Here is a 21,950-nt window from a genome sequence, read left to right on the forward strand (position 1 = left end):
AGCAGCTGGTGGACATCCTGGACGCTCAGCTGCAGGAGCTGCGGCCCAGCGAGAAGGACACGGCCGGACGCAGCTTCAACAAGGTAACGCGCAGCTCGCCGTCTGGCCGCACAGGTGCATCACCTCTTCTCTCCCCTCCCTCCCACACCTGTAAAACAAAACATTAAAAAATCTGACACATTCGCTGCCCTCCATGGTGTGAACGTTTTGATCTTCTCCTCTCTCTAAAATGACATTGTATTCCGACAGGGTGCCCTACTATTATCTATCATCTATTATCTAGAGAGGCTCTCAGTGATAATGGAACAGCTGTTTGTGGGAAAATCTGGCTGTCACAGTGGCACACGGGGCTATTAATAACGTTGCTTTAATCGTCCGGCACTCGAGGTGCTCCACGGGCACCCTTTCACGTCACGTTATGCCCTTTGCAAATAAAATTATTGCGGGGAACGTACAGTTATTTAAAGGTAGTCTGGCCATGCTGTGTGATTAATTATTGCACAGTTGGTCATTTCTCTACCTGCATAGGTGTAGTGTCCGCCGGCTGTGTGAGCCGGTGCTTTGCCAATTGATACTAACGATCTCACACCTTGAAGGAAGCAGAATAAATTGCTTTCTCTTGTCAATTAGAGCAGACGAAGTCTCCTGTAGGGCTTTTCTGTAACTGTCCTCTCTATCAATGCTAACCTTAAGTGAATTTCCCTGCCAGGGAACCCTTATTGGATCTAATTGACAAGCCCAAATTAATCCAGATAATTCCACAATAAGTTAGAGCAGGCTTTTAAGCTGGTAGTTGGAAAGAATGCCAGGAAGGCTGCCATCAGAGGATGGATTTCCGTAGTAATTTTCTCCCAAAGCCCACCTCAAAATCCTGGTATCCTACACCTCCCAAAAATTGTCATGCCCCTTGTTTCTCAGGAATGTTGCTGTCTTATCCCCCTCTGCCTCCAGGGAATTTCTCAATCTTTGCCCCCCCCACCCCATCCCCCCATTCTTTAGCCCCCCTGTGGTCTCCTACTTCTCCCTGAACCCCCCACCCCCCACCCACCCCCCCCAAAAAAAGAAAAGAACTCCAGCATCCTTGTGTCTCTGGAATTCCACAGTCGCTCTGCCTGAGGTATCTGACATTCCAGCCTCTTATCCCCACCTGCCCCTGCGCTGTTCCAGGATTAGCGCCCGCCCAGCCCCGAGGCCCTCCGACAATCTGTTCTGCCCCAGCGCTCCCGTAATTACAGGGTTAGCCCAGTCGCCTCACCTGGTGGTACAGATGTAAAAACCGATGCTAATGGATAGAAGCCGGCCCTGGAAAAAAAAGAGCCCCGTCCCCCGTGGGAGAGTAATTGCCCTGCTCTGTGTTGCATGTGTAAAGGCCGGCCAGCACGCCGGCGTCAGTAGTGCACACAGCCTTCGGCTCGGACGGCAGCACACTTTATAGCATGTGCCGACTAACTGGAGGCCGACGCAGCGTGGGTCTATGCAAATAGCTGGTAAAAACGACACCTCACACAGCTTTATATGCGTGTGAAAGCTCGGCCACATGCAGTGTGTGTTTGTGTGTGTGTGTGTGTGTGTGTGTGTGTGTGTATGTGTGTGTGTGAGAGAGTTTGTGCGTTTGTGTGTGTGTGTGTGTGTGTGTGTGTGTGTGTGTGCATGCTTGCGTGCGTGCGTGCTGTGGCAGGGCCTGCTCCCAGAAGCACAAGGAGTATATTGACTTGCCTGCGCGTCTCGCAGGGCCTGTCCTCAGCTGAACCTTTTAGTCGACAATCACTCCTGCTTGCAAATCTGTACACAAGTGCCCCAAGTCTGGCTTCAATGGAGGGCAGATGGAAGAATTATTTTGATAGAGCTGCAAGCCAGCGCCAGGCTAGAGAACACTGTATTTCCAAAGAGCACAATAATCCTGACCATCAAATACAAATGACCCTTTTCAAACGCTATCTATTGAGTTAATGGACTTTTGGGGGGGCTTGACGGTACAGTACTTTCAATCTATATCCCCCCCTTTCTGCTATTCAGCATTCTTGCTGTTTTTATTGCGTAAGATAGTTACATATTCAAAAGACACTTTTAATAGAAATGGGGGCAATGAGCTATCACTGGGATGACGAGCATTTTGTATACACAGCCCTTCTAATGCAAACTTGAAAACTTAATTCTGCCGTCCTTGAAGTAGTTTCTTCTGTGCAGTGGAATGGCTATTTTGAGTGTCACTTCAAAGAGTCATTTGATCTCGGGGTCCTATACCTGTTAATGCTGTGTTTCCTGTTGTTTTGATCTTTCCTTGTGTGTATGTATATATTAAAACAAAAAGCTTCAGAAAAGGGAAAGGACTTGCAGGGCATACATGAAGGTATAACTACAGTGCTTCTGCTGTTCCACTGCTTCCATAGCGCCTTGTCACCCACCCAGCAGCATGCAGGCTTTGTGGTGCTCCTGTCCTGCTTGTCTATCAGTCCAACTGGCTGCCTGTCTTGTGGTCTGTCCAGTCGCTGTCCAGCCACCTGTCACTTGCCTTCTCCATTGTTGTTGTTGATGTTGTTGTTTGTTTTGTTTTGTTTTTTTTGTGGTTCCACATTTTGTTTTGTCCATCCAGCTTGTCTTTCATCTCCCATTCGATCCACCTCCTCCCTCTCCTCCTCCGTCTTTTTTTTCTCGCCTCCCTCGCTCTTTCTCTCATTCCTTTCCTTTACTCTCTCCCTCCATCTCCATCGCTGCACTTTGTGCATTCTATGAGTAATTGCCATCCCACGGCCGTAATTGCAGCTCCCTGTCAGCCAATAATGGTGATCAAAGTGGCACCGAGCTCCATTTTTTCTTCTTTTCTGATTTTTTTTTTTGTTCCCGTTACTCGCTTGCTCACTCAGCCAAAAGTTTCTGTCTGTTGATGGATGCATTCTCACCCCCATGTATTTGTGATATGAAATGCTCCCTCTGTCTTGTGTTTTTTCTTCCTATGTGTTTCTCTGCTAGAGTTTGGTTTTGAAAGAGGCTGCATTGGCACAAACACACACAGCACAGAATCAGTTTTGCAACAGGCTCCCCCCCCCCTCCCTCTGTCTCCCTATTGAGCTTCAATTTAGAGAGGCAGCAAGACATGCTCGACTGTCTCTTGACACTGCCACATACACACGGTCCCTCTATCAGCGCCCCCCCCCCCCCCCCCTCCTCCTGCATCAGATGTCCATGGTGAAGCAGCACAGCACAACAGAGAGCAACGCTGTGCCGAGTCGAATCAGATCAGTCATCTGAAAAGGGACGCAACGTCACCGCGCGCCGCGGAGAGACCCCCTTTTGTGTCCTCGCCGCGTTCCGACGCACGACCTCCACCCCGAGCAGGAATTAAAGAGAACCCGATCAGAACACCGGTTTCCATACGTGCCGCAAATTAGAGACATGAAATTCCCAGCGGTGCCGCCGCTGCGAGGGCTGGCCGAGGGGGCAGGCCAATTTGTGTCGGTCTCAGTGTAATGGTCTCGGCCCTGTAATCATGGGCGGCCCCGGCTCTTCTCTCTCTGCGCTCGCTCTCCCCATCAGCGTGCCTTCAGGAGAGGCACGTCTGAGAGCCCTCCTGCTCGCCCGAGAGGTCAGGGCCCTCCAGACGAAGCGAGGCCCCCAGCCAGCCTCAGCATCCCCCCACATACACACACACACACACACACCCACACACACATACACACACACACACCACGCTTCAGCTATTAAAATAGCCAGGTTAATCAGCGTCTCGGAATAAAGCCCGGCGCTGATACAAAGCAGCGGATAATGAATGCGGCACCTAGTTAACGCTCCGTTTCATCTGCGAGGCTGGCATGTTGCCTATCGGTCAGATTCACACGCGGGGGCTAGTTAATAGAGCCTATTGCGGCGGGCTAGTCGCAGTCTTGTTAATGAGCAATCAGGGCTCAGGTTTTATGAACACTTCTATTAAAGAGACACTGCGTAGCCGTGCACACGGGTTAATTAATATGCGCGGGCAACAATCCCCTTCCGCCTGTCGGAGCCTTGCTACTGCCAGCCCCATTTGCCAGGGTTATAAACAGTTAATAGATGTTGCCCGAATCCGGGTTGCTCTAGTAGTTAAACGCTGTTCTAGTCAGAGAACAGTTCATGAATGGTTAGACTGATTTGATTATCTAGCCTGGTGAATCACGGATCACCGATATTGCAGGTAGAGCAGCAGGCTCCCTTTCAGCTGTGGCTGGGCCCCCCTGCTCAGTGGAGCCCTTGTTCAGTGAAATATGAGCCGGTTAATAGCTCGCACATTTTCCCGGTAATAAGCATTTATTAACACTTCATCAACACTTTATATGGCTCGTAAGTTCTCCTGGAAACACTAGCCGTTTCTCTCTCTCTCTCTCTCTCTCTCTCTCTCTCTCTCTCTCTCTCTCTCTCTCTCTCTCTCGCTCTTTCTCTCTCTCTCTCTCTTCAACATGCCAGACGCAGTGGCAGCAGTGCAACCTGTAACATCATGTTGTACGAAGGTCAGGGTTGGCCGTGTCAGAATAATTGTCAAGACACATCTAATGAAATTTCACAAGGACCGGGCAAGGTGTAGAATAACCCAGCGGATTGTTTGATACACTTAGCTCTTGGCTAAACACAGGAAATGAAAGGACCGTGATTGGAAACAAACGTATTTCAGTTTTTATATAGACCCACCGCTCTGAGGCCAGCAGATCGGCCGGCCTGATAAGGTTTCCCCTGTCAGGAAAGAGAGGCAGTTTCAGGTCCTTACGGTCAGATCCTGTTATGGAATGTAATCATTGTTAGCAGAGATAATTGTTCTCTGGAAAAGACGTCCCTATGTTGGACCAGCCAGAGTGGGGGAAAAAGGGAGCGGGATCGTAGAAGAATGCTTCATTTATTTGGAAAGTGCCCCTCTTATTTTCCCTCTGGAATTTGGAATAACAAGCCTCTGATGGTTTAATGGTAACACAGGCGCACACAGGCGCATGCAGTCCTGCACACACACACACACACACACACACACACACATGCACACACAAATTACCAACATCTTTAAACAATATTTTTTACCTGCTTTCGTCTGACTCGGCAGAGACATATGTTTTTCGTCTGTCATTGACATTATTTATTATTTATTTTATTTTTTTTGTTACTCTGTGCTTGTCAGGAGCCCCATTTGCTTTTCTTGCCTTTGTGCCTTCGGTGAAGTTTGATTGTATGGGTAGAAAAATAAATATATATATATATATATCAAAAGGCTGACATTTCTCTTGTTTCCACGGATACAGGCCATTGTAGATACGGTTGACAACCTCCTGCGGCCGGAAGCCCTGAAATCCTGGGAGGACATGAATTCGACAGAGCAAACGCACACCGCCACCATGCTACTCGATACCCTGGAGGAAGGAGCCTTTGTCCTTGCAGACAACCTGATGGAGCCGGCTGTTGTCAAAGTCCCCGCTGAGAACATAAGTGAGTCATTCTGTTCACCAATCAGGACATCATGACGTGTCTCCTCCCCCTCTGACTGCCCAACACACACACACACACACACACACAAACACTTCACCTGTCAGGGATCACTGGCTAATGATCAGCTTCCTCCACTGATCATGGTTAATTAAAAAGTAAAACTGACAGGTATTTCACTGACCTGATTTGTCAAAAGGCAGGGCGGTTAGCGCACCCTTTCTTCCCTGGGCGAAGGTGCACTCTGCCAGCTGAAGTCTCAAGGCCACTGAAGAATCTGCATAACGAGTTGTAAAGAGTGAGCGAGACAGAGTGCAGGGGAGGCCAGAGTGGTTTTAAAGTAGAGGGGATTTGGCTCTGAAACCACAAGTGTGTGGCTTTTAGTTTCTTGCTGTACACCAGGAAACCAATACTGGCTTTTTGAGCGGGGAGTATATTAGTAATGTGATCCCATTCATATAAGTCAGCTTTGTGCAGTCAACTGTCATTTCCCTACACTCTCTCCTGTGTTGCCATGGTAATCACATCCCGGTGACTTTCCAGTCCCTTGATTTTGGCCTGTGTTCTGTTTTGGATTTTTCTTTTTCTTTTTTCCGGGACGGGGGGGTTAACAGGCAGAGCGGCGACACAGTCGCTGAATCCGTTTTCCAGATTTGATTTTCAATTACAAGATTTGAAAATGTCCTCGGCCCCCCTTGAATACGCTGCCAGGGTCCCCCAGACTGGCCTGCCGTGTTATTATCAGCACTTAACCTCGGCAGTCCCGCGGGTAGCTGCATACTCTCTCCGCAAAGCACAACCATATGCTTCTTACATAGGCCATTTGATGTAAGTCTAGTGAAACCCTCCTGTAGCAGATAATATCACACACAGCCAGGATATTTGACTTAAAAGGAGAAAAGCTGAACTGACTGCCCCGTTATTTATTTATTTAACCTCCCTTTAATCACAAGGTCACTTGATATTGAAAAAAAAAAAATCCTTTTCAGCAAATAAGGGCAGCCAGGAAAGTAGCATTGCACACTGTTTACACAGTGTATCATGCGTGGCTGGTCATTCATAGTCCGTTTCTTCAGTCTTTGCGGAATTTATTCATAAGGCGCTGCAGTTCTTCTCCTCAATGCTTTGTACAGTGATTCTTAATGAAGAAGCAGTTTTGGCTTATCCGAGTGGTACATTCTCCCTCTCACCCTCTCTCTCTCTCTTTTCACTCTCTTCCTCTCTCTTGTTTCACTTATGAGTGTTACTGTTTCTTTTCACCCTCTTTTTTCTCTACATCTCTCTTTTTCTCTCTCTTTCTCTCTCTCTCTTGCTCGTTCGCTATCTTCCGTGCTGCTTCTCATACACTCCCTGTCTGTTCGGAGGCATAAGCAGGGCTAACTATATGGTCTCGCACCAGCTGGCTTTAAGGCTTAGGGCTGCGGGACAGATTGTGCCCTGGAGCACAGCGCAGGAGCGCGGAGAACACTTTAACACAAAGAGAGAAAAAAAGAAAAGAAAAGATCTCCGCATGCAAATGAACATAGTTTCACTCGTCGCAGACCAGCTACCTCAAAGCAGCCGCGCTGGACAGAGAGAAGAGAGGGAAGAGAGAGAGACTGTCGGAGGTAGAGAGAGGTGGAGGAAGAAAGAAAGAAAAAAAGAAAGTGTGTTCAGAGAGAGAAGGCGTAAATGTGAGACTGCAAGAAGAGAGACAAGGTGTTCTCCGGTCCAATCTTGGTTCCGTGCCGTGAGAAGTCTGAGAGAGAGGGAGAGCTGCGGCGGTGAGATGGGGGCGGTGGGGGGGGCAGGGGGTTTAGCACCGAGTGGGCTGGTGTGTGTGTCCTTCTGACCCGCCCGGTAATTTCACACATCAAAGGCGGCGGGGGCCGGTGAGGTAGTGGGCAGCGGTGGTGGCGGCGGCGGAGGCGGCTGTGCTCGTGGAGAGGAGCTGGAGCTGGAGCTGGAGATGGCGGGGCAGAAAGTGGGCCGCCCAGCTTTAAGGCTGCCCGGGCCGGATCAGCCCCAGCCGGTGCCCCTGACTTATCTGAGCCGCACAAGGGGACGAGCCCAGGGAAAAGCCCAGTGATATTTTTGATCCCAGAAATATTTGACATTCATGCTGTGCCAGGTTCTGTATGTATTTGTGTGTGTGTGTGTGTGTGTGTGTGTTTATGTATGTGTTTGTGTGTCAGTGTGTATGTGTGTGTGTGCACGTACGTGTGTGTGTGAGTGTGTGTGTGTGTACATTTTCCACTGTCGGCTTCTTGCTTGAAAGCAGGAAGCTGTGCTGTTTGAGCACACGCACACACACACACACACACACACACACACACACACACACACACACACACACACACACACACACACACAGGGCTGAATAAAAAGTGAGTCCAGATTAGGTGGTGTGGCTGAAACTCCTCATTAGGAGTCCACAGCAGATAAACCGTAATGGCGCCGACACATGTTCAAAAAAGGGGAAAAAAGAAAAAATGTTGCCGCACGGCCGCGGCTCTCGCTGTCTGAAATACTGCGGCGGTTTAAACCAGCCCATCCGCAGCATTGTGAGCCGTGCCGGTTGGGGATTTGTGCATGCATTCAAAGTCCAAGCGCTCTCTCCATTATGCATGCTGCAGTTCAGTAGCTGCATTGTTCTGCGGCTGGAAATGAATGCCGTCGCCGAAGCCCTTTGGAGGTGTATTTGCGCAGCTTGGCCACACTGTTGGACCTTGAAAATGTCATCTCGTATCTCTCGCCTAACCAGTGTGGCGAGGCTGCCATGTGGGGCCTTCACTAATATATCCACCTCTCTTCTTCTTCTCCTCCTCTCTTCTCTTCTCTCCTCTCCTCTTCTATTCCCTTCATCCCCTCACCCTTCTCTGGTCCCGCAGTGCTGGACGTGTATGTGCTGAGCACGGACGGCCAAGTGCAGGACTTCCGCTTCCCCCAGACCAGCAAAGGGGGGGCCACCATTCAGCTGAGCGCCAACACCGTCAAGCTCAACAGCAAAAACGGTGAGTGGCTTGACAGCAGCCAATACCTGCTCAACGGACACCGTGGATGGACACTTTGACATGAACCAAGGCGCCCGTACATCAGCGGCGGTGGATGGCTTGATAGGAATACCTGTCAGTCACCTCCTCACAAAGTCACTCGGGTGACACGTTCTGCATGTTTAAACTTGACAACAGTAAGGTCACACAAGACAGGAAATGAAAGGTGTTTTGTCGGGTGTCCGTCGACAGTGTCTCTCTAGTCATCACACATTCCATGTATACAGTCCTTGTGGTATTCTGTGGTAAGGTCTCCGTGCAATTATGCCACACCTAGTAGAGGTGTTGTTGTCTAGAATGTGGTGTGCTGTTTTAGCACAAAGCACAGGACGTTTAAGTAATGCTGTGGCTTCCCTATTGTTTGCGCAGGCATCGCCAAACTGGTTTTTGTCCTTTACAAGCACCTGGGCCACTTCCTCACGGTGGAGAACGCCACCATGAAGCTGGGCGGGGAGCCGTGGGGACACAACCTCACGCTGGTGGTCAACTCCCACATCCTGTCCGCCTCCATCAATAAGGAGTCCAGCCGCGTGTTCGTGACTGACCCCATCGTCTTCACCCTGGAGCACCTCGACGTGAGTCCGGAGCGAAGCGAAGCGAAGCAATGAGAAAATGAGAGAGAGAAGAGTGTGTGTGTGTGTGTGTGTGTGAGAGAGAGAGAGAGAGAAAATAAAAAAAGGAGAGAAAGAGTATGTGTTACAGTGAGAGAAAAGTGTCTGAAAGAGAACAATTTTCCGCCGTTAATTCCCAGGGCTGTGTGCTTAAAAAGTGCTAGATGTCCGAGAGTGCGGCCTGTTTACCCGTGCTGCTGGAGCCCTCGGAGTTAAAAAGAGCCACCCAAGGTTGTCTCAGTGGAGTTCCTGTGGTCTTGTGTGTACCCAGCTGAATGAAAGCCCCGAGTTCAGTGTGTACCCAAAACCAAAGCTCTTCATCTCATGCTGGGCACCCATTTGATAGGCCGCGACTGCCAATCAGTGTAATCCCCGGAATCCGCCGAAATGGATTTTTTTTTTTTCTTTCGCCTTCGCTCTCTCTCCTCTCCTCACACTCGTGGCCGGTGGCTCTTTTTGTGCTTTTCCTTTTCAGACGGAGCATTATTTTAACCCCAACTGCTCGTTCTGGAACTACTCGGAGAGGAGCATGATGGGCTACTGGTCCACGCAGGGCTGCAAGCTGCTGGACACCAACAAGACGCACACCACCTGCTCCTGCAGTCACCTGACCAACTTCGCCATCCTGATGGCGCACCGCGGGCACGTGGTGAGTGGTCAGCCTGAGCAAACAGGACGCCGAGATAAGGACTCAGACACACACACGCACACGCGCGACATGCATACGGAAACACACAGAGATACGGGGGGAACGGGAGCGGGAGCTTGCTCACACACACGCACACACACACACACACACAGACAAATACAGAAAAACGCACAGGAATACAGGTGTGTACACACACACACACACACACACACACACACACACACACACACACACACACACACACACACACACACACACACACATTTGTGCAGAAACATTCACAGAGATACAGGTGCACACAGAGAGAGAGAGAGAGAGAGAGAGAGAGAGAGACAGAGACAGAGAGACAGACACACACACACACAGGCATGCACACAGACAAGGCCACACACACCCTCTGGTGTGCACACACCATTTCATTACGCACACGCGGGTGTACACAAATGCATGGGCACATTCAAGCAAAGGAAGCCATCATCTGCAGCCAGTGATTAAAATGTCAGTGAGAGGTGGGTTTGTTTTGAGGGAGAAGGGGAGTGCATGTGTGTGGCATGTGGTATGATGGTGGGGTGGGGTGTGTGTGTGTGGGGGGGGGGGGGGGGTGCAAGCTGCGGGTTAACCCAGCTCTCGAGGAGGCCGAAGGATGTTGTTGTTGTTACCACTTGAAGGGCCCCGCAGCAATTGCACCAACTTCAGCCCAAAAGATGCCGGGTGGAGATAGGGCCGGCTTTGGCCATTGGCGGGGGGAAAAATAAATTGCGTCCTACCTATGGTCCATGACTAATGGCCCGGGGCACACATGTCTCCCCTCCACAGCCCGCGTGGAATGCGCCGTTATTAGCTGCAATTTGCATGCCCGCTCCGCGCAAGGTGGGGAGGACACATTTCCGAGTGCAATTCAATTACCATCCAATTACATGATGAATATCATGTGCGGCCAGCAGTTACACCATAATCAATGTGGAAGCAGGAGTTTGTGGGAAACGTAATTACAAGCCTGAACCTCATGACCCTCAAACCCTATCCACTAACCCCCCCGCCCGTCTTCCTCCTCCCCTACGTTTACCACCACCTCCAGCTCGCCTCCTGACGAGCAGCTTTCCGATAGGCCAACTCCTAGCCCTGACCCCAGCGGCCGCTGAAGTCCAAGCTAATTGAATGAAAAGTGCACAATAGCGTAACCCCTGAGTTTCTCTCTTAAGAGCTCCGTTGCATTTGGCTGCTGGGCAGCTGGAAATGTCAGGGCAGATCTTTTGCATTACCAGCAGTTTGGGTCCTTGAAGTGCTCCTCGCTAAATGCCCTTACGCTAAATGCCCCTCACGCTAAATGCCCCTCACGCTTCCGCTGCTGCCCCCACGCGTGCCCCCTGAGTGTGCCCCTGTGCCTGTGCTTTCTGTTTTTCTTTTCTTCTTCGTGTCTTTTTTATTTTCTTCAACCGTTCCTCTTCCTCTCTCCTCTCAGCGCGAGGGAAGCGTCCATGAACTGCTGCTGACGGTCATCACGCGGATGGGCATCGCCGTGTCGCTGGTCTGCCTGGCCATTAGCATCTTCACCTTCTGCTTCTTCCGGGGCCTGCAGAGCGACCGCAACACCATCCACAAGAACCTGTGCGTCAACCTCTTCATCGCCGAGCTGCTCTTCCTCGTGGGGATCAACATGACCGAGCCCAAGGTGAGAGACCGGCCGCCCCTCGCTTTCTGCACAGGTCATCCGTACCGCCGTCCTGGAACACTAAAATTCAATAAACAATAAACTTGAATTTCCCCTTGGGGTCAATAAAGTTTCTATCTATCTATCTATCTAAAGGTTCGATTGGCCTGAACCAGGAGCAAACGGGGGGGAAAAAACAGATTAGTCTAAAAATGTCTAAAAATGCACAGAGAATGCAATGATGAAATGGAGAATCAATATTAGATGTATGTTAATATAATAAAATAAAGTGGTGTGTGGATGTGTAAATTGGAATCACATTTGCAATTCTGTAGTAAATTAGTTGATTTAGTGAAAAGGCTGGCACCTCACTAAAAGCTGACGGTAGCAGCCAGTGTTAAGATAACAAATACTGTTATATTTTTTTTTTGTCTCTCAAATGCTGTAGAGCAAATAACTAAAAACTAATCAAGTAAAGGTATAACAGTTTTAAATGCTGTACGAAAGGTTGCATTTGCATAATATATTTGGTAGTTAAAGCTCTTGTTATACAGAGAGAGAAGAGACAGATTGAGAGAGAGAGAGAGAGAGAGAGAGAGAGAGAGAGAACAGCAGTGAGTGGAGCATGGATGTATAATCTCTAAATTATACCACAAGGGTTTGTGTGTATGTTTGTATTGGTCGCAAGATTTTAATTGACTTATTGAAGTAATTAATTGGTTCGAACACCGAGAGCATACCCGGGGGCTCTCTTGGACGACTGCGCCGCACTTGTGTTCTTGATGAAGACTGCAGCGGGCAGATTCATTGATTCGCAGAACAATGCGCATTCCCAAAGAGAAGCTCGCTGCAGTACATTGTATTGTGACCATTCTCCCGTATAATGATGCTGTGTTTGGCATGGATTGTACACCATTGGATGTTGTGAACAGCACAGACCTTGATCTGGGAAAAAGCACTGACAGTCTTTTGTTCTCTTATTCTTCCTCTCACTTCTCCTCCCCCACCATCACACCGTCTCACTCTGTCTCTCTCTCTTTTTCTCTCTCTGTCTCTCTCTCTCTCTCTCTCTCTGTCTCTCTCTCTCTCTCTCTCTCTCTTTCTCCCTGTCCTTGTCTTAATCTCGATCCTCTGTAGATTGTGTGCTCCGTAATCGCCGGAGTCCTCCACTTCTTCTTCCTGGCGGCGTTTGCCTGGATGTGTCTGGAGGGCGTGCAGCTGTACCTCATGCTGGTCGAGGTGTTCGAGAGCGAGTACTCCCGCAGGAAGTACTACTACGTCTCCGGCTACCTCTTCCCCGCCATCGTGGTCGGGATCTCGGCCGCCATCGACTACAGGAGCTACGGCACCAAGCGGGCGTAAGTGACCCTCACCGTGTTTTTTTTTTTTTTTTTTTCTATTCCATCTCTTTCCTGTGGTTTTGTTTTCAGATTATCATTACAGCCAGCTGCCATGGAGCTTGCTTGTCTGTCAGAAGGCCCCCCAAAACAAATGTGCGCTAATGAGAGCAACATCACAGAGCAGACACCCCCCCCCCCCCCCCTCCTCCTCCTTCTCCTTCTCCTTCTCCACAACTCAAACCCACCCACAGCTGCCTTCTGGCAAATTTACACTCGGTCACGGTGCGAGGAGGAATGAGAAAGCTCAGAGCAAATGGCTGTATTTAATGAACAGTCTGGCTGACTAAGATGATTTGCACTGCATGGAATTGAGGCCAGTGGTTTCAGCTTGTTGCTTCGACCCCCTTACCGGGGGTGGGGGGGGGGCCTCGGTCCAGGCTTTCCACCATGACATAGTCCCCCGTGCCGCTTTGGAGCTAGCATACATTATTCTTCCCCACCAAGTCCTTGATACATTTCTATTTGCGTGTAATGAATCCAATTTAATCCACGTCGTAGCTCTTCGTCGGCTTGGATATCCAGGACTCAGTGTTTCAGTGTCGTCAACCACTTATTGCAGCCGTGTGGTTTTTCGGCAGGGCACAGTTTGATAAGCAGCTTGCCACGGTGGGACTGATATTAGCAGACCTCGGCCTGAAGTGTGTGATGACTTGTTAATTTGAGCACAGGTCTTGACAGTAGCACTCACCCCACTGCTGAAGCAGCAGCAGCAGCGGCAGCAGGCTATTCAAAGTGCTCTCTCGCACCAGTACAGTCCCCCAGCAGCTTGTGAAAATGTCACGCGTCAGTTGCGTTCGCGCGAAAAAAGAAAACACACACAGCGCGCGGAGCAGGTGCAATCGCGGGCGTGATTGAAGTGCTATTTATCAGCTTCCAGTTGCCCCACACGCCTTGTTTCTTTGTCCACTCTCATTAAAGAGTGTGCAGCGGACCATTGTGCGGTATGATAGCTGACCCCACGCCAGCAAATCGCTCGCGGCAGGCCTATAGCCCCAAATGGCGGCAGCGGTGGCGGGAGAGCGTGTGGTGTTTAGGGGGCCCGCGTCTGACTGCTGCCTCTGCTTGTGTTACAGCTGCTGGCTCAGAGTGGATAACCACTTCATCTGGAGCTTCATCGGACCGGTCGCATTCATCATTATGGTGAGTCGCGCCTTTTTTGGAAATAGTGTGTGCTTGACTGTATATATATGTGAGTGTGTCTGTGTATGTGTATGTCTCTACCCTTATATCTGTTCAGGGCTGTGGTAATGTATGTGGTTTCAAATGTATGTTGAAGGGGCCAGGAGTGTGAGGAGCTTGTATTGAGGTCATGTCTACACTGTTCAGGATTCATTGAAATCCGAAACACTTTTGTTATGTTTGCGCCTCGTATCTATGCTACTACAGTGTTGTCGAGCTCCTGGAACGGAACGATTTGAAAACCCTGTCGGTCCCATTTTCATTTGAAAACTCCGGCTTTGCATTTTAATGTGGGAAATCCGCAAACAAGAAAATGATGACGTAGAAGTCCATTATCTCTTCCTGATTGGATCTCATCAGTCTGATCTTTTGTTCGTACGTAGGCTATAAAGATCATGCGCCCCAAGAAGCCTCAAAATGAGTCCTATCACCTTCAACTATCCATGAGTAATTTAAAGGAATACGCCACCCAAAAATGAAATTAAGCTAGTCTCGGTCACCCCCAGAGTTAGAACAGTGAAAAAAACCCGGTTAAAATCCGTCCGGGCATTCTCCTGCTTTGGGAGCAGCGATGTTAGCTTTAGCTTAGAACAGTTGCTGTAGTTGAAGGGTGTCAGTGAGCACGTCCTCCAAAAAGTGACCGAGACGTCTAAATTTTTTTCTAAATATATCTTGGGAGCCGTGTGTTCAAAACGAGTACAAATCATAATGCAAAATCGAACGAGACTATTACCTGGGCAGATCTTTACTTGGAACTATTTTCAGCCTCATCGCCGACGAAGCACCGCTAGCTAGGCGCAAAGTTCTCACGTAGCACCACTTGTGAAGTTCCAGTCGAAGCTAGTTGGGAGTTTACAAGACTGCTACGTGAGAACTTTGCGCCTAGCTAGCGGTGCTTCGTCGGCGATGAGGCTGAAAATAGTTCCAAGTAAAGATCTGCCCAGGTAATAGTCTCGTTCGATTTTGCATTATGATTTGTACTCGTTTTGAACACACGGCTCCCAAAATATATTTAGAAAAAAATGTAGACGTCTCGGTCACCTTTTTGGAGGACGTGCTCACTGACACCCTTCATCTACAGCAACTGTTCTAAGCTAAAGCTAACATCGCTGCTCCCAAAGCAGGAGAATGCCCGGACGGATTTTAACCGGGTTTTTTTCACTGTTCTAACTCTGGGGGTGACCGAGACTAGCTTAATTTCATTTTTGGGTGGCGTATTCCTTTAACTCCCACTGCTAGCCAGCCAGCGGGGAATGCACACCTTTCTGTCTTTGGTAGCATCTGGTGTGCAGTTACATTCTTAATAAATTCATTAGATTAAATTTAATCACATTAAATTAATGAATAGTCATGTGATTTGTGCGAATAGTCATGTGATCCGCATTCCAGGGGTCCAGGGCGGACAAAATACCATTTTGGCTCTGGATTTTCAAACGTGCGTCTGGACTGAGATTGTATTCGTTTTTTTTTAAATATCATTTTACAGAATGGTGTGGAGGTAGCCTGAGTCTACAATGACTTGATCAGTTGTTGAGGAGTGTAGCCTTGCTGCTTGGACATGGGAGGGTTGGGGTCCGTGCAGTGGCAGCAGGGGATGAGAGAGGGGTGGGGGGGAGGGGAGGGGTGGCAGCCGGAGTGTGTCTCTGTCAGGCATTCAGGTATGAAATGCTCCCGGCCAGGCAGAAGAGGCAGCAAGGCCATCAGGGCTGAGCGCGGAGTGTGCCGACTGTGGCTGCCTCTCCAGGGGAACCAGAGGAGGAGGAGGATGTGGGGGAGGTGTAGGAGGTGGAGGGCAGAGAGGGGGGTCGGAGCAGGGTGGAGAGAGAGAGAGAGAGAGAGAGAGAGACGGGCGATGGAGGGTTGAGAGAAAAAGAGAGAGTCTCAGCCATGAAGGTCATCCACTCGGCTGGGGGAGGAGAGAGAAGAAGTGGGGGGAGAAGACAAGGAGGAGGAATGGATGAGTGCTGGCGTAATGAGTGGGCGGCATCGACGGGCATTACCGCATCCTGAAGCCATTCACCAGCGGCCGGGCCTGGCCCACGCCGCCGGCCGTGTCCAATCCCATTAGGCCGCCGCGAGCGTGACGCGTTGGTACGCGCGCTGCCGCGCTCGCCTCTCTTCACTCCCTCCACGACGACAGAGTGCGGACAGACACGCGCGCACTCGCTTAGGTACACTCCCATACAGTGTGTGCCAGGCCCTGCACACTTCTGTTGTGACACCTTTGTAAACTCAGATTACAATTACACACACACACACACACCAAAACACACATACTGTACACACACACACACACACAAACAGACTTCAGTCAAAGTCAATATGCATAAGCCCCTTGTCCAAGTGCCTGACAGTAAGGTGTTGGTGTGCAGTGAGTTTTTTTTTTTCTTTTTTTTTTTCACGAGGCGCTATTTCTGGAAGGTGAGGCATATGTCTGAGTGGGCAGGGGGTTGGGTGATGGGGGTGGTGCTGATGGTTGACTTGATTTGGGTGTGTGTGTGTGTGTGTGTGTGTGTGTGTGTGTGTGTGTGGACGGGGTCCACTTGAGACCCCACTGGACAGGCGCGGAGCGAGGGCATGGCGAGTTCGCCGGGCTCTCTGCTGTGGTGCCTGGCTGCCCGCGTGGCCGCCTGTCTCATCAGATCTGTGTCATCACTCCAGGCTGCGTTAAATGCATTTCCAGCCACTCGACTCATGCAGACGTAAATCGGCCCTGGTGGCTAGGAGACAAAACTCAACAGGGTTGTAATCTGTGATCTAAAAGCTCTTGCTCCGTCTCTCTCTCTCTCCCTCTCGTGCGCGCGCGCTCTCTCACTCTTTCTCTCTCCCTCTCCCACTCACTTTGGCGCACACACACTCTCTGTCCCTCTCCTTTTTTCTTCTTCTCCTCCTCCTTCTCCCTCTCTCCCCCATGTCTCAACTCTCTTCAAACCGTTCTTTTGTTCTCTCCCCAGTCTCCTATCTCTGAACATCTCTTTTTTCCTGTGTCTCTTTCTGTCTTTCTCTGTCTCTTTGTCTCTCTTTCTGTCTACCACCACCCCCCCCCCTCTCTCTGGGTTCAACATCTAATAGGAGTACCTCTGTGCTGAATACACAGCGAACTGTAAAGGGAACAGCCATAAAAAGTTATGCTACGTTTTTCACAGCTGCTTATTTCCTTATGGTGTAATGTAGTGGGCAAGAAGACAGCATAGTGAGGTTTTTATGATCAACCTTCTTTGAGAAGAAAAAAGAAACACCCCGAGCTTAAACGCCCAGAACAATTCTAGTTAGTGCTAAATGAATTGATTCCTAATCACTGGACACTTAGGTCCATGATTGATTTTGTAGTCTCCAGATTTATTGACCTCGAGCTCGCGTCCTGTTTAGTGTTGTAGACATTTTAGACGGCCATTAAAAGAGCTGAGAGGGTTGGTGGACCTGCTAGATTAAACAGCGCTGCTTTTCTAACTTTAGCCACATCAGTATCATGTCCGATGACCCCAGTGATTCAGCTCCGAACCAGCCGCTGGTCTCTCGTCTGGACGTATCCTCTATTAATATGTATTTGTTTTTTTTAGCTATTGTCTTTTGGCTGCACTTTGAATGAGATGGAAGGAAGATTATGGCGAAAGCCTTGTAATAACATTTAATTCAGGATATTGATTTTTTTTTTCTATTGTATTTATGTAGGGGCCTTCTTAGGGGTGGGATGGGGGGTGGGGGTGGGTGGGGGGGGTCAGATGGTTGAGTGCCAAGTCGAAGTAAATCCCCCCACACACACACACCTCCAGGGAAGTGGAACGACCTCCCAGTGCTTCCAGACAGACTTCAGAATTCATGGAAACATTTTTCCGGCGCAGTTTAAATATGTTGCTGTCTTGCTTGGCTCCATATGCCCTCCCTCCCCTGTTCCCACCGCCCTTTTTCCTCAATTCTTTTTTGGCCTTTCTCCCTCTCTCTCTCCTTCTCTTTCCCTCTCCCTCTCTCTCTCTAGTGCTCTCATTTTTTTCTGTTTTTCTCCCTTTTTCCTTTTTTTTACCACACTTCCCTCTTCCACCTCTCTTTCTCTCTCTCCCTACCTCCCCCTGTCACCCTTGCCTTCCTCTGCACACTTCTTTTTATTTTCATGCTTTCTCTCTCAGTCAGTGTGTGTGAGTGTGTGTGTGTGTGTGAGTGTGTGTGTGTGTGTGTGTGTGTGTGTGTGTGTGTGTGTGTGTGAGTGTGTGTATGTGTGTGTATGAGTGTGTGTGTATGAGTGTGTGTGTATGAGTGTGTGTGTGTGTGTGTGTGTGTGTGTGAGTGTGCGACTGTGTATTTGTGTCTGTCTGCCTCCCCCCCCCCCCCCCCTCTCCCCCAGTGTTCTGGCAGTCTCCTGCAGTTCTCTCCTCTATCTCGTTTTCATACTTCCGGAGCTGCTTTGTCTCGGTTAGCGTTGGTGGTGCTCCGGCAGGCTGCTGGCTGTGAGCGTGGCTGGGGGTGGCAGGGCCCAGTGAGGCTGGCTGGTGGGGTTTGCTCGGGGAGGGGGGGTAGGCTGGTGGCTTGGCTCCTGGTCGTGGGCGTCCGGTAAGGGGGGGCGGCTGGTGGCTTGGCTCCTGGTCGTGGGCGTCCGGTGAGGGAGCCCCCTGTGGCCATGCTGTGCTGTTCATCAGCCCCCGGTCTGCAGAGGCGCCGGCCTCGCTCCTGATTTCAATAGCAGCTGAGAGCAGGCGAGAGCAGGCGCTGCGCTCTCCCGAGGGCCTTTGTGAAGCGGGGCTCTGGCACCGGGGAATGAAATGTGGTCGACGGTGGCCGATTCAACAGGGGAGACAGAGAGGGGGAGAAAGAGAGAGAGAGAGAGAGAGAGAGAGAGAGAGAGAGAGGACTGGTAGAACCGAAGGCTGAAAAAATAAAAAATAAAGACACACCTAGTCCAAAACAGTGTGATATCCTATCACTCGATGTCTGCCCACGGTTGCGTAATTGCTTAATAAGTGCTAATTGGTTGCTAATTGTCCGTTAATAAGTCACTAAATGTAGAGTGCTCTAATCTAGGGCAGGGCCTCCTTTTCCAAGACTGCATTGCTGTCCAGCTCACATTAGAAGACATTGGAGTGTCTGTGTCTGGGGGATTGTATAGCACATGTGACACTGTGGTCTACTCCTGTAACCTTGATATTACTGTTTGGACAGCTCAATCTCATCTTCCTGGTTGTGACCATGTACAAGATGGTGAAGCATTCGACTTCAATGAAACCGGATTCCAGTCGCTTGGAGAGTATAAGGTAAGACATGTCAGCCACGCTGAGCAACAGCCACGGTGTCTGCTTACACCATTTTATTTACAGTCTAAGAGAAATGTACTGTAGAGCCAGAGACACAAATATGGGTAATTTACCAGCTGTGTTGTTTTATTGAGATTTATGAGGTTAGATGTAGGAATAATATCATATTAATGTGCTTTTTATCGCCTATTGTTTTATAAACCATTTGCTTTTATTGCCGCTTTTAATAGACTATCCCAGCAGGGACCATAAGCCATTTCTGATTTGTTTTTTTGTTTTTTCGTACACATATTTTCATATTTTAAAATGCTTGCAAAATAAAGCCGCACCAAATAGCAGATGTACCCCCACACATTTAGATCATCTTGGGTATAATTATCACAATCACGGAATATAAATGTAAAATGTGAACCCCCCCCTCGTCCAACACGCATGTGTAATTTCGGTAATATCCGAACGAACGGAGTTGGCTCTAATTTGGTGTATTATTTGGATGGGCGTCGGGGTGAGATGTCGGGGCAGTGGGTCAGGCTGAGGCTAAGCAGAAGGGAAGCGGCCATTAAAGAGCCCAGGCATGTTATTACAGAACCCATTAACCCTTAGTCCAGCGCGCCCAAGTTATTGTCGCACACTAATTGAGTTGTTCCACTACAATTACATGCTAGAAGGACAACTTAATCTTACCAGATGCTTCTGGTCCGTCTTGGCACCAACACTGAAACCTTCAGCACGTGGTTGGTGTAGGGGGGGGGGTGGGGTGGGGGGGGGGGGGTTAGGTTCGAAAAATGAAACACTTTTGTGGGACACGTGCCCGTAACTTCGGTCAAACATCCAGGCAGAGAAACAGGAGACGAATGGACGGAGAGGGAGTGAAAAAAAAAACCTCTCTCCCGTCCCGACGCTGTGGATCAGTGCCTGACTGCTGTCAGGCCGGCCTAGCACGGGGGTCACCCGATCTGCTGGAGGTGTTCCTGGAATCTCCAGTGGAAAAAATGCCGCGTTTGCACTCTCTCTCTCTCTCTCTCTCTCTCTCTCTCTCTCTCTCTCATCTCTCTCCTCCCTCTTTCTCTCTATTCTCTCTCTTTCTTTCTTTCTCTCTCTCTCTCTCTCTCTCTCTCTCTCTCTCTCTCTCTCTGTGTCTTAGCCCACCCTGAGCGAGCCATAAAACATCCGGACGTAAGCACCGCAACAACTCTCGGGACATTGTCGTCCGATTTCCCCATCAGACATCGTGGCTAAAATTCCCATCCATCCTTATTTATTGGGGCTCATTTTTATGTGCTCGAGTGGAGACGGGGAAGGGCGGGCCGGGGGGGGGGGGGGGCCTTTGTGCTGTGTGCTTGTGTAGTGACGTTATTACAGCAGCTGTGATTTGTACCCATGTGTGTGGCAGGTCCTGGGTGTTGGGGGCATTTGCACTGCTCTGCCTGCTGGGACTGACGTGGTCCTTCGGCCTGTTCTTCCTCAACGAGTCGTCCGTGGTCATGGCGTACCTCTTCACCATCTTCAACACCCTGCAGGGCATGTTCATCTTCATCTTCCACTGCCTCCTTCAAAAGAAGGTAAGCACAGTAGTCATGGGTGGGGAGAGAGCGACTGCACCGCTAATGATGGCTGAGTTTTGTTGACTCTACTTGTTTTGATTCAGTCTACTGAAGCAATAACCGTTGAGTTCCTTTTTATTTATTTATTTATTTAGCATTGTAATTATGTGTCTAATTAAATGAAGTCGCAATTACATGAAGCCTTGCTTTTAGTCAGAATCTTTTGTGATTAGCTATTCTGATAGTGGTAGTGGCTTTTTGCTTCTTGAGGCAATCTGCAATTTATGAGCATGCCGTCATCAAAAAGCCTCTTTAATTGGTGTTTTTTGGTTTCTTCTCTGGTTTTGTGCTGTCTCTCATGCGCTGTAGTGATTTCAGCCTGTCTTGCCATCAACAGAGAGGGGGTAATTTGAAAGAATGTCACATGAAAGACATTTGCTCCTCAAACAAAAAGCAAGAATTCCCCTATCCAGAAACCAAAAGCCACAAACAAACATCTTGGCACTAAAAACAAGGCTATTTTGACACATACCACAAGAAAACAGTGATTTTTTGGACACGCTCGTCATGCGTCTCCCAGTTTCTTTCGCACGCTGCAGCGCTAACGTTTTAATGACGGCTTGGCTGGAGCCGTTGCCGTTAGACGACTGACTGACTCACTGACTCACTCTGCCCTCGCCGGGGCGCTCTGTGCTTCCCACCAGGTGCGGAAAGAGTACAGCAAGTGCTTCCGCCAGTCCCAATGCTGCGGCGGGCTGCCCTCGGAGAGCGCCCACGGCTCGGGGAAGGTGTCCACGACCCGCTCCACCGCCCGCTACTCCTCTGCCACGCAGGTACGACCACCGCCGACACGCTCACACGACAACGACAACGCAACGCACCAACAACTCCACAAACAAGTGCTTCTCACCAGCAGCTGACAAATGAATCCGTTGATCCCTCATGGTGCCTCACAGTGGAGGCAGCGTTTAAGCTGACAGACTCTAGAAGGAGTCAGATCCCTACAGGCTGGTGTTTGGGGGGGAGGGGGGGCAGGGGTAGTTAGAGGAGTTAAAAATGTCCACAGAGATTAACCTTCATGTCCTGGTACCTACCTGTTTCAACACATGTCCCAGATGGTCAATCCGATGCCTAACCACATAATGGAAATGCAATGCCTAATACGCAATACAATATAGAGTATATATATGGTCATCAATAGAACC

At 49.6% G+C, this 21,950-nt stretch overlaps 1 protein-coding gene across 2 annotated transcripts in view; it reads left to right on the forward strand.

The window, feature by feature from the left end:
• LOC134074145 (adhesion G protein-coupled receptor L2-like) overlaps nt 1-21,950 on the forward strand; it is an 82,112-nt gene that overhangs the window by 49,837 nt on the left and 10,325 nt on the right. For both annotated transcript variants that reach the window (XM_062530412.1, XM_062530413.1), the window contains exons 8-18: nt 1-83; nt 5,256-5,439; nt 8,307-8,429; nt 8,838-9,043; nt 9,555-9,728; nt 11,191-11,400; nt 12,517-12,737; nt 13,853-13,919; nt 19,110-19,201; nt 20,595-20,763; nt 21,450-21,578. The exon at nt 1-83 is cut by the window's left edge and continues 103 nt beyond it. In XM_062530412.1, the coding sequence (XP_062386396.1) occupies nt 1-83; nt 5,256-5,439; nt 8,307-8,429; nt 8,838-9,043; nt 9,555-9,728; nt 11,191-11,400; nt 12,517-12,737; nt 13,853-13,919; nt 19,110-19,201; nt 20,595-20,763; nt 21,450-21,578 (1,658 nt within the window). The remainder of the gene's footprint in view (nt 84-5,255; nt 5,440-8,306; nt 8,430-8,837; nt 9,044-9,554; nt 9,729-11,190; nt 11,401-12,516; nt 12,738-13,852; nt 13,920-19,109; nt 19,202-20,594; nt 20,764-21,449; nt 21,579-21,950) is intronic.

Source organism: Sardina pilchardus, chromosome 2 (genome assembly GCF_963854185.1).
Source record: "Sardina pilchardus chromosome 2, fSarPil1.1, whole genome shotgun sequence".
Taxonomy (NCBI): Eukaryota; Metazoa; Chordata; class Actinopteri; order Clupeiformes; family Clupeidae; genus Sardina; species Sardina pilchardus.